Raw genomic sequence first — 14,589 nt, 5'->3', positions numbered from 1 at the left:
GTCACTCGAGGCAAGGGGGTTACGACCCTTCCACATATCAGTGAGTGGGCTTTTGATTTTTCGTATATACCCATATACTTATGGTTTTTCCCAGAAAATGAAATGGAATGTTTATATGTTTTAAATCTCATGCATTGCGTTTGCCTATTTATTTATGCATTAGTAGTTGCATATATTTATGATTAGTGTTGCGGACGCACAGGTAAGTGTCATGTAAGTTTATGGTTTATAATTGTGAATGAGTGGTTATGTGAGAGGCATAGAGAGCTCATAACCTACACCCTCGATGTTAGTGCTCCCGCCCAGAGTAGGGCACAGTCCTTCACGTGATGTTCACCTCCCACACCACACGCTCATCTTGGATCCAAGTTAGGTGCACAGTCTGTCGTACAGACCACTATAGATGGTTCCGGCTCGTAGGTAACCTGCGATTATTCGCCCAGTCTTCACGTGATTGTAGCACTTGAGCGTATTTATTTACACCCAGTCCTGTCGTACAGACCACTTTAGGTGGTTCCAACTCGTGTGCAGGTATAGTTAGTGAGTTGAGGATTTGAGCTCTAGATTCAGACGTACATGTCACGTTAGGTGACTTCGGCTGACATATTACTTGCATTGATTAACATTACCTGGGTTACTTACATTTTATGTGGAGGCATTCGACATGGCATATTTCTGAATATGTTTTCGATATATGTGTATATTCTATTTTTTGGGAAACTATACAGGTTTTACGGCGAGGGGTTAGAACTTTTGATAATGAAATGAGTTTGAAAAGCTTTGTTTTTGCCCACTCACACATTTTGTTTTGCACCCCTCCAGGTTCTAGTTTAGTTTGCTCTTTTGATGGCTTACGAGAAATCCACGGCATATCTGACAGATTATCACAAATGTAGGACCACCTCTGGGTGTGTTTAGTTAGTGTTTGTTCCTCTGGACTGCAATAGGCTTTCTGTGCTCTGAATATTGTTTTTTCACACTTACACTTGTACGTTAACTACATTGTTTTGTAGTTTGGTTTTTATTTATTCGTACTTTTATTACTATCTTTTGCTTCCGCACTGTGCACATGGCTACGTCACCCTCACGTGACGGCCAGCACGCCTCGACTCCGATTGGGGTGTGTCACATTGAGTTGAATAATAACACATAATCAATTACAAAGATTAAACATAGTGTGTAAGAAGCTAAAAATAATTTGTGAAATCACTATCTCATAAGTAAACATGTTATTTTGTCTCTTCATTTATCAACCAAAAAAGAAGAATTCAATTGCAAACTCTGTTAACTTTGAAGAGAAATACTAACACTAGGAACTAATTAGTTACTATAGCTACGTTGTTAAGCCAACTTTCAATTTCTTTTTTTCTGTTTGTAGTTAATGTTCTTATGGGGATGGAGTTGTTCTACTTATATTAAGATAACACTACCAACTTTCATATTTCTCACGTCACTCCGAAAGCAATAAAAGAAGGTTTTGCCTACTCCTTCATGAAATTGGACAGGTCAATGCCATATCATTTCAATGATGTTGCGTATGAAAGATCCGTTTTACTATGTTGGTTTTAAAATGTGCTAGTTAGGCGGCCCGCACGGGTTTAGTGCCTAGGCATTTAGGCGTTTAGGCACGAGCTAGGGATTTTTTCAATTTTAATTAAATTTATTATATAACATGTACATAAACGTCTACATATACTTAAAAAATACATAACTATATTAGCATAAATAGATTGACAAATAGATTATAAAGTATTATAAGATGTTGAAAACATGGGGAACAAACATATAATGCGTGTTCATCAAAGTATTCATCAAGTCTTTTACAATTAATTTATAAAAAAAAAAACACAAATAAAGTTACATATTTTCTGTCTAAGTAAGAGTTGCAACTTAGGTGGGTGCCTAGACATATTAATTTTCAAACGCTTAGAGATTAGTCGAGCGGTTGCCATCCATTGAGCGTCTAGGTGAGAATTTTTAGAATACTACCCATTTATATTTTGATGTTTATATCGCATTTAGCATTCTACCCGTCTACTTATGATGTTGGTTGCGGTCAACGAACTTCTTACGGTGGTTTTGGGTTCAAGGCATTGCGCGCTCTATGTCTTTTCAACTAGGGCCAACCTTAAGAATTTGGGGGCCTAGGCGAGCTTTTGAAGTGAGGCTCTAAAGTTCTCTGATCCCTGGTTCATTGTCATTGACATGTATAAAAAAAGAATTCGCTAAATAAATAAAAAAATTCTATTTCTACATCAAATATCATTAAAAATTAATATCAAAAGAAGATAAATATACAAACACTACTTAAACATTACATATTTCATGTTTTTAGACGCAAATGTACTAAGGGCTCGTTTAAATGTGCTTTTAAAATAACTGAAAGTACTTTTAGAGAAAATGTTTTTAGAAGCACTTTAAGTGCTTTCAGTCATTTTAAAAGTATATCCAAACGAGCTCTAAATGTTTGTAGTCAATAGTCTAAAATTGAGAGTGAAGAACAATAAAACTTGATTGACGAGTATAATAAATTCCACAACGCCAATTGTTCATCTTGTGTTTTTATCTAAAATCAACATCACACTACCGAATCAAATATTAAAATAATTCATTGAATAAAAAATTATTGAAAAGCAAAATATAACTTCAAAGTTTTGATTACCTTAAAATACAATTTTCAAGACTATGTGATAGTTGGTTTAAACATTCGATATAAATGAAGAGATTGGGAAGTTGAAAGAAAAAATAGATCACAAAGGGACTTGAGTTTTTTAACTTTATATGCATTTAGACAGATGGTTTAGAAGTAAATTTGAAAAATAAGAAAAAACCAGTGACTAAAATGGCAGCTCCATATTTCGAACTCAACATCCAAAAAAAAAGAAAGCCGAACATTTTTATTTCACCAACAAATGGATTATGATATTTCTTATCTTTTTTTTTTTTTTTTTTTGTATTTATATGTTAATTACATGACATGAATTGTTTGTGAATCCATTCAATCAACCCACAGCACCGCCTTTCGCTTTTGATTCTGGCCGTGAACTTAAAGAAAGTGTTTTTTTTTTTTTTTATTGGAGAAAACTTAAAGAAAGTGTTTGACAGACAATGAAACTACAGTCTTTGTCTTCATCCCAAAAAGAAAGCCGGCAGGGATTTCACTTCCCATTCTATTGAGGTGCTGGCTTTATTAAAAATAATTCACTCAACTCATCAAATATACCCAAATTTACTTATTGATTGTGAGGTGAATAACAATATTTGGGAAAACTTAAGTAAATAATACTTTGTAGGTCTAGGCACTGATATTGCTGGCTGAAAGAGAGAACATGTAGATTACAATGAGGTAAGAAATTGGTTGATCTCCCTTACCTTTGCTTCCAAAAGTTCTCCTTTCTTTCTTTTCTCTCAATATCCAATGCTACATAAATTCTGTACATTTATGTCACTCTCAAAGTTTCAACATTTCCCTCCGTCAACTTCTTCCAATTCTCAATGAAGAATCCACCCCTTTGCCACCACCAGCTGCAAACAACCTTGCAATCTCCAACTGCGTGTTTGCAATGATTTCGGTACGCTTGAGATCCATTTCTCCTCGCTTCGCCTCTGCCTCGACTCTCATCCTCTCGATCTCCCTCATTGAGTCCATTCTTGCTTGTTCTGATCTTACCACAACTTCTGCTAGCCATCTTATGCTCTCAGCTACGTCTACTTCCTCCCGCCTTCGCCGCTTCTTTTTCTCCATTTTCCTCTTCATTCTTTTGGACCTTAATTGTTCCTTGTCACTGTAGAGAGCTGGTGTGCTACTGTCTACCTCCAAAGGGTTCTTGTCCGATGCATGGTCTGACAATTTCATCCCCACTGCATCTTCCTGCATGTTAAAACGACTACAGGTTAAATTAACTCAGTGAGACTTACAAGTTTTAATACAGATCAGTTTTGTTAGGCCAGTTGGTCGGAGCAATGTATTGTCCCTCAAATAATCCCTTTTTCCATAGATTAGGGTAGTTTAGGATCTCACTTTGGCATTAACCTCCTTGTGAGCTCAGTGGTTTACAGTTGTTAGAACTTTTACCTAATGTGTTTGAAAATAATGACCAAGTTACAAGTGAGAATGTAACTAATTATTCCAAACCAGCATTTGAGACAACATCTAAATCATCATTCACAATTAACTATGGTGAATTCAATGTCACAAATATTTCAAAAATTGTAAATGTTAACGGATGACTTGACGCAAAACCGAGCGCAGTAACAGTTCCAAATTTCACACAACCAACTCTACTTAGTGGGTAAGGCGGCGTTGGTATTGTTGTGTTCATTTAGAAAATATGCAATTTTATGATTGCTATGGCATCATGGTGGGACATATTTGGTTCTAATATCCTAATATATGAGTGATAAAATTACAAACCCAACTGTCTTTAACAAAACTTGAGAGCTAAATCAAAACATAATTTAAGGGAAATGGCTAAAAACAAGAACAAAATTAAAAATAAAAAAGGGGGGGGGGACGGGGGTGGGGGGTGGTTGCCGTGTAGACTGACCTTGGCCACCCTATGATCAGCACCATTGGATCCAAATGAATTCTGGGCAGTCCCCATAAGTGGCGGAGGAGCAGGAGGTGGTGGTGGCGGCGGTAGTGGCGGCGGCGCTGATGGCTCCAATAGCATCAAGGGATGATTGTTCTGAGGCAGTGGATGAAGCAGCTGTAGTGGTGGCAGTGGCGGGGGCGGCACAGTTGCAGCAACAGCAGCAGCAGCTGCTGCCGCCGCGGTTGGGGACGTCCCACTGCCACGTAACAAAAGATCAAGCCTAGGATACAGAGGCCAAGAAGAACCATCACCAGTGGCGGACTCAGAACGATACCGTTTCTTCATGGACTCAATCTTGTTCTTGCACTGAGTTTGAGTCTTGGGGGACTTGGTACAGTTGGCACGTGACGACACGTGTCTTGCCACATCTTCCCAGTCATGGCCTTTAAGCTTTGCTCTGTTTCTGAGAACCCATTTGGTCTCATAAGCTTCAAGGAGGCTAGCAACTGCTCCTTCACTCCACTCATCTCTTTTGAGCCTGTCACCGCCGCTGCCGCCGAGAGGAGGCTGTTGAGGAGGTTTTGATCTCGGAGGAGACTCTAATTCCTTGGTGGTTGTGGTGGTGTGATTGTTTGGGGGGAGAGATGGGTTTTCTTGGTTTGTTTCACCGTCCATCTCTCTCTCTCTCTCTCTCTCTCTCTCTCTCTCTCTCCAAATGCTTGTAGTATAAATTTTACCCTTTTGTTTAAGCTGCTAACATGTTCCTCCCACCAAACAAGTTTGGGCTCAAGAAATGGTAAAGGGAGAGGAGAACCACTAGCATTTTAGAGAGAAAATGAAAGGCTAAGTAAGTACAAATGGCCAATATAAAGTAAGAGAGAGAGAGAAATGGGTCAGATTTATAGTACAAGTAGTTAAGAGCGTTTATTTATGCATATGAAGTTTTGTGTTTAAAAAATATTGTGGTTCCTTATAATCATTCCTCCTTAACTTTTAACTACGGTCTGACACATACACAAAAATTACTTTTATATGATTAAGAGCATTATTTCTTGCATCTGAGGTCTTAAGTTTGAGTCTCAAAATATAAATAAATAGGGAGAAGCCATTAGCCTACTAGCATTATAGAGAGGAGAGGAGAAAGGGAAGTGAAAGAAAAGGAAAGGTTTAATGAAAGTGGGCAACCAAGTAAAATGGGATGACTCTAGTCAAATGAGTTAATGATAGGAACCAGTAAACTTTTCCCCTTCACTTTTTGGGGTGGAGTTGTGTGATTGTGGGTACGTTTGTTTGGTTTTATTGTTGTCGTTGGGTTGTTTTGGCTGTTAGCGTTGATATGAAGCCAACCAAGACATCCACTTGGCCCTCACTATTCCTACGCGAGAGAGAGAGAGAGAGAGAGAGAGAGAGAGGGAGGGAGGGAAGTGGTGGTGATGGTGGCGGTGGTGGGTCAGTCACGTGGGTCTGTCACCCACTCCTCCATCCCAATCACCAATTCACCATCCAATATTATCAACCATCCAATATGCTACCGCCATTCAAACTTAGCTTCCTCTTTTGTGCCCTCCTCCTTTTGGCCTTTGCTTTATTTATGCCCTTTTTTCTTAACTTTTGGTGGATTCATCACCACTTGAGTAAGTTATGATACCTTTTGGAGCAACGGTTCTATCGGCACCACATACTGATTCTGCCTGACCATTGTTGGTGGGACTGGTCATTGGTGTGCCAGCGCCAGTGCCAGACCATGCCATCAAATTGAATTTGATTTGTTTGTTTTATTGTAAAAGCCTTATTTTAAGAGCATTAATAAAAATAACAGAACGAATGAATTAAAAATTTTAAGTTAGAGGAAATCAGAAAATATAATCAAATCAATTATCTTCTAGTTAATTAAATTCTTGATTTTTAGGTATTTGATTACGGATTTAGAGATTAGTTCTTAAACCTTTAAACAGTCGCTTACTTATACCAAACCAAATCGAATGTGTCGATAACTGAAATTCAATAACTAGGCCAACTAGTTCGGTCGGTTTCAATTGACTTTTGATTCCAAAAATTTCCACTCCGACTAACATCGTCCTATTTTTTCATCACATCAAACAAATCATATGTGACGTTTTTCAAGAGTAATTGAGTCATTTCACTAATGGACTTTACAAAGATGGCCCCTTAGTCCTGGAGTCAAAATATAAAAAATTATTTAAAAGTGAAGCAAACAATAAAAAAATAAAACCAACAAACGCTAGAAGGAGGGCTCGAACCTCCGACCTTGTGGTTAACAGCCACACGCTCTAGCCAACTGAGCTATTCCAGCTTTATTATTGTATTTACCAACTTTTCAATATTTTACTCAAGATTAAGTAATTTACCACAATACTCAATTACTTCTTAATTCACAACGCAAATGAAAATTTTACAATGCGCCAATGTATGATATGTTAGACAGTTAAATTATGACTTTCTCAGTCTAGTCATTTAAATACCAGCACATTCCGTATCAGTGTGTCGTTAAAAATCTCCAAGGCAAGGCAAACACACCTAACATTGGTATACATGTTTGTCTTGTTTCAAATTTTGATGTCTCATTCATGAATTAAAATTTAGAGGTTACTCTAAAATTATGTTGATGTGGAGGTTGTCATTGATAATTTATACACATGAGGAAATATAAGCATAATGTTAGGTGTTTGCCTAAGACGATTAAGGCTAATAAGTCAAGAATATTTATGCACACCCTATAAACACAATCATATCTTCACACATGATCTTGAAAGAGAAAAGTTGTATTCCATTCCCATACAAATTAAAAACTACATTCAGTGGTATTTCTCTTTTCTTATAAGTAAAATGTCTTAAGTTTAATTCTTCCCAAATGTGGTTTTGAACCACATTATTATGGTTAAACCCAGAAGGCTTAGCCCACACCCCCACCCTTAATGTAAATAATACTGCTTGTTCAAAAAAAAAAAAAAAACACTTAAATAATCTTGACATAAATGTGGTATTAACACCCTCATGTACAATTAATATGATATGAAATATAGCTATTTAGTACTATATATTTCTCTTCACTTGTAAGTAAATAGTCCTAGGTTGAAATTTCGTAAATGACAAATTAGTGATCAAGTTATTCCCCTCCCCACCCCTCTTTTTAGTGTAAATATATTGTTTTATAATAATTGTATTCCCCTCATTCTCCTTGTCGTCGGTTGCTAGTTGCAGATATAATTCGGATCTCCTTACCTTGTGATATTCTTTTGTAATCTTTCTTTTTTCTCTCGGGTTTATGCACTGTTGTCAAACAAAAGAAAAATTAAATGTATGCGAGGGTTTCTTTGGTGTGAGCACACAAATTTAATGTCTAATGAAATAATAACACTTTCTACTAAGAGGGAGCATAAGACGAATTTGCTGTTAAGTCGTATGATGTCAAAAGTAGCACTAGGGCACTAGGAAATTTTCCAACACTTTTTTTTTCACTCCCTTTTTAATTGAAATCTTTTCTCTAGAAGAAAAGTGAACCAAATAAAACCAAGATAACCGAAAGTGAGAAGCCAATATCATCGTGAAGAAAGGAAAAAAAAAAAAAAAGAAACAAATGTGCATAATACAACAAGAACATTGAGTGGACGTATAGTCGAATTGAATTCGAGTAGACTTAGGAAAGAAACTGATCAACTGCCAATAAATATGGGATTAAGTTGGGTCTTGTAAAAATCTTGACAAACTTAAAAAGTAAGAACGTGTTTAAAATAAACTATGAAACAAGAGAGAATATAGAGATTGGGAGGAGAAATGTGATTGTCTACTTTTATTATCATTCGACCACTTTATATAGGGTAAGAGCAACTTGAAAGAGAAGCTCAAGTGTCTCTGCTTTACGTTAACAATTAATATATAAGAGATTAACCACACAATTGGTTACGAATATGGACAACCATACAAATAAATATTTGCAACAAAACCTTTTAATTTAAAATTCTCTTAAGTTTTATTAATGTCAATCATGAAATTAGATAGTTCCTGCATTTCGAGTTATATGCATCAACAGTTCAGAGTCATATGCATTCCGACCTGTGCAAGGCAGACATTTCAATTTCACTCTTTTTGTATGTTAATATGGACCCTTTGTTGTCCTATCAAAATAATGCATAGCTATGATTCTCTACGTCTTTTTGAGGAAGTCCACGGACACCACAAGAACAAAGGGCCAAGCTACAAAGCCCACAAAATCAGCCTATGAGTTTTCAGCACCGAGCACTGCATCATGATTGGTCGTAACCATAGCAACCAAGTCATTGAATTGTCAAAACCTTACGACCGATCAATAGAAGAGAGCACTCGGCACAAGTACTTTCTGTCTGCTTCAACCAAGTGTCAGGCCCAACAGCTTTCCGACACAAATTCTAAGAGGCTAGTCTAGTCCAAACATAAACTCCTTGCCATGTGTGGACCATCAACATAGAAGATAGCCCACGGTAAGTCACAGGGAACAATTATAGGGAGTATTCGATATGACTACCTTACGACGGATTTGGATCCTCTCCTAAGCTAATGGAGAGGATCCTCCTCATCAATCATCGTGAGCCGTTGAATTTTTATCCAACGGCTACAATCATTATAACTTTAAAGGGACCCTCTGTTTGTAACCGTTGGATAAAAATTCAACGCTCCATGATGATTGATGAGGAGGATCCTCTCCATTAACTTAGGAGAGGATCCAGATCCCCTTACGACCGCCTTCAAATGAGAACCTCTCCTAAACAACTTTTCAACGTGGAAACCCAAAGTAGGGTTGGGTTCGATTTTTTGCCAAAATCGAAATTTCAGTTCGGTTCTTTTTTTTTTTTTTTTTTGTTCAGTTAGTTTAAATTTTGGTTTTTTTTTTTTTTTTTTTTTTTAAGAAAAATGAAAAAAAAAATTGAAATCTGAAAATTATTTTTGAAAATCTAAATATTCACAAGCAGCGGCTGGGGGAGAGTTGAGAGTTCTAGAAGTTCTCTGCCTATATACGAATATATGTGTATATATATGCTTGTATGGCGCTTTATTGATTTGCAGATGTGTCTGCAATAGCACAAGGTGGAGCTCTCTACTTTGCAAATGCCTATTGCCACAATTGCAGAAACTCTAGAAAACAATGGGAAGGCTGGCTGTTGACAAAAAAAAAAATCATGACACTGGTTGTTAGTTTAAAGGATGATTCTAGCTGGAGACCTGGTCCAAAAAGCCAAGCTGAGATAGAACATATTTGGGTCTAAAATTAAGTTGATGATTGGCTAGAATTGGGAATAGAAAATAAATACCTAACTTAAATTAACAAAGAAAATTAATTTATATTTAAATCGGTTCGGTTCGATTTTCAAACCATCAAAATCAAAACTGAACTAAAAGATTTCGGTTCAATTCGGTTTCTTTACTTCAGTTTCAGTTTTTTTTTTTTTCGTTCGGTTTTTTTCTCTTTCGGTTTGGTATTCATTTCAGTTTTTTTCGATTTTCAGTTTTTTAAACCCATCTCTAACCCAAAGAGTAGACATGCTTGGATGTTAACTCCGCTCCACATGTTAGCCGCTCATAGGAAGGATGGCTTGCGGTCCGAGACTAAAAAGCCCAAGATTTTTTGAACTAAGGCAAGGTCCATATAAAGAGGAGGAATAACCCAAAGAAGAGGTTGGATTTTCGAGATGAACTACTTCAATTTCTTGTTTTTGCACCACTAGCACATCGACACTGACGAAGGGTTATCGCACTAGTCATTTGTTGACCTCCTATATTTGAACGTTAACAATGTACCGGTTGCCCTTGAGGCTTTCTTATTCAAGTTTTCTTCTCTCAAAAGAAATTTTCAAAGGTAAACCAGCCTTCTCTTTTACCGATTAAGTTGCAACTTCCTGGCATTGCTATTTTAGTTTTACAAGGCATTTCAGACCCAATTTGTAAATAAAAAAAAGTACAAATTTGATTGATTTTCTTATGATTTAGAATGCAGTTAATTTTAGAAAAACGGTAGAATCCAGCAGTCTTTCGAAAGCAACATCCCAGAGACAATTCAAACTAGCACCATTTTTCCATGGTTAAAAACAACATGATCAAACATGCAGCCTCTCTATGCAAGCCTGCAGTCCAGCACCCATAAACTTCTTTAGAGGTGGAAGAAGAAGATTGATAACATGATTCATCGTCTGCATCAACTTATAAACAAGTCGAAGATGTTTATTTGTTTGTTTCAGTTAAATTTCAGTTATTTTTTTTTTATATTTTTGTTTTTGTTTGTTTGTTAACTAGTAAGGCTTTGCTCTTTGTTCATAAAATCTTATAATTCATTAATAAGCAACAAAAATCTATCTTGGTTCGTCAATTTTTGAGAGCTTCTATGTTTGACGCAATCCGTCCTGTCGGCATCCTTACATTTATTTTGTTTTCGACCAAATGAAACATTCATGCAATAATGAGGTTTGGTATAAACTCGAGCCTAACTTAGTGGAATGAACTTGTGTAAATGTGTGTTATCTTCTGTTAGAAGATTTAAGACGCACGTATGGTGTCAACTCATGCATGTTGTATGTAACGTGGCTTTGTTTCCTATGATCCGATATCATTTGGAGTATGTGGCTTCAATTCATAAGTATTGTATGCGCAATCTGTCATAGAGATGCATAATCGCATTTAAAACTCTAATATATTTCAATCTCTGCTCGTAAAGACAAATTAAAAGCCCGTTCTTGGATTTTTTTTTTTTTTACTTCGTCTTTATTGCATGTTTGTAAATAGACACCACATTGAATAAGAGGTTGGAGCAAACTAAAGTAATTGGGAAGATGAATATATTAGGATTTCAAAGCTTCAATATGTCATTTTACTCATGTAAAATTGTGGAGCTTTTATGTTTAACAGCCTATTTCAGAACAAAATGACCTTGACTGTACTATCACTATCAAAACCCACAAGCATATATAAGTCACGAATGGAAGCTTCAACCAGTCATGAGATGAAAGAAAAGGTATGTAAAAACTTATACCACCTTTATCTTATTGAATACAGCTTACGGGGAGAAAAAGGTACATGAACAACAAAAACCCAGCACAACGACACCAAAAGCTGACCCAAGGCTTTTGGAAATCATGATTTGTATGCAATTTTTAAAACAAACGTTAAAGAAAATGCTATATAAGTGTCAGTATCAGTGTCACAACTACCATAATTTGGATTTATCTTTCTGGGGTTCAAAAATTGAATAATTTTCAAGTTTTAATTACAATTTTCTTTCATTTCATCTGAAATTCAGCAACAGACAGTCACCAAACGGAAAATGGGAAAATTAAAAGAAGCCAAACGAATTTTTTCATCGATCAACCGAATGATTATAAATGAAGCTGGGAGTCAGTTGTGAGTAACTAAGTGAAGAAATTCAGTGTGGAAAACATACACTATAACGTGGGATGTGTGTGTGTGTATGCATAGATCGTTATGCACTGCATGCAGCAAGGATAGCAATCAACAATGGTGATAACATTTACATCAATCAAAAGAATAGCATAATTACAAGTTTCAAGCAATGCACGTTACATGTTCGACGAAATGCCAGACAGAAGAAGGATACATTCGCTAACACACAAAAGCACTTGGCCCTTAGGAGTAAAATGTAAGTTCTTTTACCTTGGTGCCGGGGGCCGGTTGGTAGAGCTCGTCGGCGGGGATAATAACGGGCCAGGACTCGCCAGCGTCGCGGAACATCTGCTCGGTCTCGAGGCTCTGACCCTTTTCGAGGATCATGTTGCGGATGTCCTGGGCGGGAGTGGCGGTGGCGTCGTAGACCTGCTCGACGCCGTTGACGAAGGTGACGGTGATCTTGGGGGGCTGGTCGTCGGTGCGGCGCTTGACTTGGACGGCGCAGGAGGGGTTGGACTCCTTGGCCTTGCGGGCGTTGCACTGCGCCAGGAACTCCAGACACGACGCTGTTCGGGGGTCCAAGGCATTGAACTCGATCCTCACTCTCGATAGGAACTTCAACATGATTTCTGACTGATTCTCTCTTTGTTTCTTTGTTTTGGTTACTCGAGAGTGAGCGGCAGTGGGGATGAACAAGAATCGGCCCAATCTTATATGCCAACTCTAACTACAACTGTCACTACAACTAATATACCAACTGTCAGTACAATCTTTTCATATATATATTTTTTTTTCACTTTCAAAGACAAAAATTTATTTTGATCCAATTGACGCACAATAATTTAGTAGATATTAATTTCGTCATTAAATAGCCATGTAACATCCCACATCACCCAGGGGAGTGGATCTTGTAAGCCTTATATGTATATTCTCATCTCTACCTAGCACGAGGCTTTTTGGGAGCTCATTGGCTTCGGGTTCCATAGGAACTCCGAAGTTAAGTGAGTTCAGACGAGAGCATTCCCAGGATGGATGACCCATTGGAAAGTTCTTGTGTGAGTTCCCATAAACAAAACCATGAGGGTGTGGTAGGGGCCCAAAGCGGACAATATCGTGCTACAATAGAGTTGAGTCTGGGATGTGGTGGGGGCCCAGGCCGAGATATGACAATTTGGTATCATAGCCAATCCCTGGGCGAATGTGTGTCGACAAAGACGTCAAGGCCCTAAGGAGGGTGGATTGTAACATCCCACATCGCCCAGGGGAGTGGATCCTGTAAGCCTTATATGTATATTCTCATCTCTACCTAGCACGAGGCCTTTTGGGAGTTCACTGGCTTCAAGTCTGAAGTTAAACGAGTTTGGGCAAGAGCATTCCCAAGATGGGTGACCAATTGGGAAGTTCTTGTGTGAGTTCCCAGAAACAAAACCGTGAGGGTGTGGTAAGGGCCCAAAGCGGACAATATCGTGCTACGATGGAGTCGAGCTCGGGATGCGGTGGGGGTCTGGGCCGGGATGTGACAAGCCACGTCCAATAATAAAAAACATAACAATGAATGAATTTTGGCAAGTGTAAAAATAGTAGTATTGAATAAAACAATGATAATGTTGGTTGTTGATATCTCCCATAAGCATGATATTTGGCGCATAATGAACATAGTATAAGGTTCAGCGAATACTATTATATTATATACTAAATATTTATGCGGTGATTAATGAATATGGTAATAGTAGTATAGGTTCACTCAAATATAAATATAATATTTATATATATTATGGAAATTGTTATTAGCATTTCAAAAATCTCATTTGGCATTCCAAACTTTCTATAATTAGAAAGAAAAATACATTTATGAGAGTGCATAATGAAATTTTTGAAATACTAATAACAGTTCTCTATTCTACTATATATTATATATATTATTCGGTTCAGATTCGGATTCAGGGATGTATATGGAGTGCTAACAACAGTTCTCTAAACCCCTGGTTGAAGTAAATTTTCTTAAAGAGCTTCCAAAAAACTATTTTTGATATATATATATATATATATTGTCAAAAGTAATTTTTATTACTAAGAGAGTACAAGTACATACAAGGGGGCCCAAATACACTTTAAACACAAAACAAAAAGTGAACCCCCAACACTAAACGAAAACCCAACCCGAGGGAAGAGCCCAAAACAGAAAAACACAAAAGCAAAAAATCCCTAAAAGACTAGCTTCCTTCGCCGCCGTCAAAGTACCTGCCGTCGACCACAAGCCAGCATTCCATGCCCTAGATCGCACCAAACACAGCCCCATAATCAGAAAAGATGAAGGCTCCATCTTCCTCCACCAAGCACCACACAAATCAAAACTGCAACCACCAAAGGAAGAAGCCAGTGGGAAAGAACTTCCCCCAGCAACAAAGTCGAAAACGACATACAATTGGAAGGTGGTGGTGCGTACACCCAAGCTGAAGCTCTACACACCTTCCGAGAAATCCGCAAAATGCGGGCGAAAGATATGGTTGTAGAATCGGACATGTGTGAGAACAATGGAGGACAGAAGCAAATAGAAAAGTCAATAGATGGCTGGATTAAAGTCACGGAGGTGGAAAAACTTGAGGGAGAAGAAGAAAAAGAAGGTTCGAAGTGGGACTTTCTAATTGAGGCCGATGCAAGGTAA

At 37.6% G+C, this 14,589-nt stretch overlaps 2 protein-coding genes and 1 non-coding gene across 3 annotated transcripts; all 3 read right to left on the bottom strand.

The window, feature by feature from the left end:
• Positions 1 to 3,210: 3,210 nt before the first annotated feature.
• On the bottom strand, positions 3,211 to 5,483 carry LOC103961894 (trihelix transcription factor ASIL2). The gene is made up of 2 exons (XM_048570144.1): positions 4,548 to 5,483; positions 3,211 to 3,871 (listed from the first exon to the last, which is right to left on the bottom strand). Exons 1-2 carry the CDS (start codon positions 5,208 to 5,210, stop codon positions 3,476 to 3,478), a joined length of 1,059 nt encoding a protein of 352 aa, XP_048426101.1. The 5' UTR covers positions 5,211 to 5,483; the 3' UTR covers positions 3,211 to 3,475.
• A 1,292-nt stretch (positions 5,484 to 6,775) lies between these two features.
• TRNAN-GUU lies at positions 6,776 to 6,849 on the bottom strand. Its single transcript has one exon. It is a non-coding gene; the product is annotated as a tRNA-Asn (tRNA).
• A 5,163-nt stretch (positions 6,850 to 12,012) lies between these two features.
• LOC103961857 lies at positions 12,013 to 12,563 on the bottom strand. The gene has a single exon (XM_018651060.2). The coding sequence runs from the start codon at positions 12,546 to 12,548 to the stop codon at positions 12,165 to 12,167; it is 384 nt and encodes a 127-aa protein (XP_018506576.2). The 5' UTR covers positions 12,549 to 12,563; the 3' UTR covers positions 12,013 to 12,164.
• Between the last annotated feature and the right edge of the window lie 2,026 nt (positions 12,564 to 14,589).

The sequence above is a fragment of a genome, unplaced genomic scaffold, assembly GCF_019419815.1.
Source record: "Pyrus x bretschneideri cultivar Hongxiangsu unplaced genomic scaffold, Pyrus_bretschneideri_v1 Contig52, whole genome shotgun sequence".
Classification (NCBI taxonomy): Eukaryota; Viridiplantae; Streptophyta; class Magnoliopsida; order Rosales; family Rosaceae; genus Pyrus; species Pyrus x bretschneideri.
This window is presented reverse-complemented; position numbering and strand designations above follow the sequence as displayed.